Source organism: Plectropomus leopardus, unplaced genomic scaffold (genome assembly GCF_008729295.1).
Source record: "Plectropomus leopardus isolate mb unplaced genomic scaffold, YSFRI_Pleo_2.0 unplaced_scaffold18548, whole genome shotgun sequence".
Taxonomy (NCBI): Eukaryota; Metazoa; Chordata; class Actinopteri; order Perciformes; family Serranidae; genus Plectropomus; species Plectropomus leopardus.
Window position 1 is genome coordinate 1 of NW_024619995.1, and position 3,352 is coordinate 3,352.

Here is a 3,352-nt window from a genome sequence, read left to right on the forward strand (position 1 = left end):
CTAAATAGAAAAGTAAGTTAACAGATAAGTGCAATATCCATTTATGTTACATTTGATCAATAAATTGCTACATTATTTTTAATATTATTTTTGGTACATTTAATTAAATTAAATTATTATTATCATAAATCCAAATCAATAACTGATTAATTGAACAAATTAATCGAAATTCATAAACAGTCGCACCCTTAAAAATATGTTTAAAACTTGAATACGTATAAATCCGGAGGCTGTACCGATAGACTCAGTGTAGTCGCTGGGGAGGGGCAGCTGGTTGTACGGGAAGCGCAGCCGGTAGGACGTGGCCGAGCTGTCCATGAAGACGACGCCGACGTAGCTGGACGGCTCGTACAGGCTGGCGTTCTCCAGGTCCTCCTCGCTGGCAAACATCTCCAGACTGTCCTGCAGGTCTGAGGAGGAAAAGATGATCATCCTGTTACCTCCTCGTCTCCATAGCAACCCTCACGTCTGATACAACAGCAGCTCAGTACAAGATTCAAAGGTCAAAGGTCAAGGTTCCAGTCACTCCCAGTAGACCACACACACACAAAATGAACTATTTATCGCAGTGTGCAACTATTTTCCATGTGCGGCTGGTGTTAATATATTTTTTTAATCTGCTGAGTTTTACATCTTGTTTTTACTGTTTATATTGTTCTTTGTTCTATTTCTCTTGTATAAACTTTGCTGCTGTAATAAAGCAAAATTCCCCGCTGTGTGTCTAATAAATACTAATAACTAACACTAAAAAAGGACGACCTCATCTCATCGAGGCTTATATTTTATCCTTACTTATCTTAGAAAACAGGCATATTTGGAAGGCGTGTTTTATTTATACATTTTTGCTCAATTATTTCCCTTAAAGATACTAAGATAATACTTATACTTCTATAAGATAATATTTTTGCAACTGTTTTTCCTTTGTTTTGTGTGCGATCTTTAAAGAAAACCGAGGCATTTTTCAACACCAGGATTTCATCTTCTACTTTTGATTAAAATTAAATAACTCATTTATGGTGGAGAGTGGGTAATGCAACTAATTTTTGCAGACTTGTTGCAACTTTTTCTTTCTTTATAAATGTTTGTTTTTTTCTTCAAATTGTTTTTGTAATTTTTGTTTTCAAAGAGTTTTAGCAATTTTTTCTTGTAAGATTTTTTTGCGGGTTTTTTTGCAATTTTTAAAGAAAACCAAGGCTTTTTGTCGAATCCAGGATTTCATTTACTATTGACTTTCAAAGATTAAAGTTCTAAAATCTAATAACTCATTTATGATGGAGGCTGAAGGTTGGGAAGGCGTGAACGTGAAGGGCGACGTACGCATCTCCTGGGCCACCTCCTCCATGATGTGGTTGGTGATGTTGGTGATGGGCGTGTAGCCCAGGCCCTTGAAGAAGAGGTCGTTGCGCTCCAGCTCCATGGTGCTGATGCCTCCGTAGTAAACGTGAGGGTTGAGGATGCTGATGAGGATGAGGAGGCCCAGCAGGAGCAGAGGGAGGATCAGTTCCTGCAGACAGACACACAGAGGGACGTGCTGCTGTTACTGATGCTGCTGCTTATGAACAAACGTGGAGACGGAGCGACAGGTGCACCGTAAAAACGGTATCATCGGCAGAGTAAACAAGAACATATTTGAAATTATTTTCAGATAATTTTTAAGTATTTTTCTATCATTTCTTGCATTGAAGTCTTTTGTTGTTGTTGTTGTTGTGACAGATGAAGCTACAGACAGCAGAGCGGAGACATGTGGGGGGACGGAGCACCTGGAGACTCTGCTGCTTGGTCCTCCATTTGATCAGCAGGTTCTTGTAGAGAAGACTTCTGGTTTGGTGCCAGACTCCGGCGTCTCGTCTGAACACGGGCTGCATACTTCCTGCATGCCTCATCTGGATGACGTACGGACGAGAAGTCGTCTCCCTAATGCTGGCCTCAGCTGCACGAGAAACAAAAAAAAAGAAAAAATAGAAGACATTCAGCTCACCTGATCCATTTTTAGAAAACAAGCTTCGTTCAGGATTCATACACATTTAAAGAAGCATTTGTCGACACCAGAATATCATCTTCTACTTTTGACTTTCAAACATCAGTTCACAAATCCAATAACTAATTTCTGGTGGACGAAGGGTCATGTAAATCATTTTTTGCAACTTATTTTTCCTTAAATGTTTGGTAACTTTTCAAGAAAAAATTTTTCTTTAAAAATGTTTTTGAATTATTTTTTTTCTCTATATTCTTTATTCTTCAAAATCTATTAGCAATTTTTTTTCTTTAAATAGTTTGAAGGATTTTTTCCTACTTTAAAGATTTTTAGCATTTTTTCTTCATTTTTTCTGGGTGATTTTTAAAGAAAATGGGTTTGTATATATATTTTTTATTCCAGGATTTCGTCCTCTACTTCGCCTCCTCTGATAAATAGAGAACAGTCCCTAACGTTGCTCTCAGAGGCAGCGAGCTGCAGCTTCTCTCACTGCCTCGGTTAACTGTTTCGGGGCTGTCTGACACTCAGGTGACGCTGTGTGGACAGCTGACATCATGTCACGTGCAGCAGGTGTCTCTCCGCAGATACACCTGTCGTAACGTCACCTGTCTCATCGGTTAGCTCGTTACCTTCAACAGCTAGCTGTTAGCCTGAGAGCTAACCCGCTCTGCTGACTGAAATCACGACACAACATCAAACTGTTGGTTAAAATTGTTCCCGCGATGTCTGAACATTTAGAAAAAACGTGCACGCGAGTCCGTGCACAAAACAAACCGCCAGGAACGAGACGTTTGTTTTAGCCGAATCGAGCTAACAGGCTAACAGCAACACAGCCGACACCGAGCTCTAAAACACACACAAACACACACATTTAACGTACTCACGTATGAAATACATTAAGGCATATCCTTCCTCAGCGGCGGGTCAGCGGCCTCACATTACACGCGATGTTTAATGTCCCAAAAATCCCCAAAAACGAGCAGAGCTGCTGCTTTCTAACGTCGCTACTTCCGCCTGTCAAACACAAGGCGTGACGTTAACCAATCAGAGCTGGTCTACGTGTGATTGACAGCAGAGTGAACCAATCAGAGCTCGAACGAATGTTTTTATTGTCACATCGCAAACAGAAACATTTTAATATGAAAGAAATAACAAAAAAACACCTTTTAGAAGAGAAAACACATATAAACTTAAACTCTTTAAAATCTGTCTTGACATCAGTTTTTTGTTCTGCGTTCAGATGCCTTTTCACAAGCTATTTAACCCTTTGAAACCTGAGTAAACACTGTATATTTAAAAAAAACACTGAAAATTAATGTTTTAAAAAAAAGGTGAGATAGATTTTTTTTTATCAAAGAATAGTGAAAATGCCCAGAA

The 3,352-nt window shown here is 39.2% G+C and overlaps 1 protein-coding gene across 1 annotated transcript; it reads right to left on the reverse strand.

The window, feature by feature from the left end:
• Nucleotides 1-236: 236 nt before the first annotated feature.
• Nucleotides 237-2,974, reverse strand: LOC121965088 (cholesterol transporter ABCA5-like; the record flags this gene model as incomplete). The annotated part of the gene is made up of 4 exons (XM_042515256.1): nt 2,860-2,974; nt 1,761-1,930; nt 1,318-1,504; nt 237-410 (listed from the first exon to the last, which is right to left on the reverse strand). Coding segments are annotated over exons 1-4 (544 nt in total), but the record flags the coding sequence as incomplete, so codon positions are not given.
• Between the last annotated feature and the right edge of the window lie 378 nt (nt 2,975-3,352).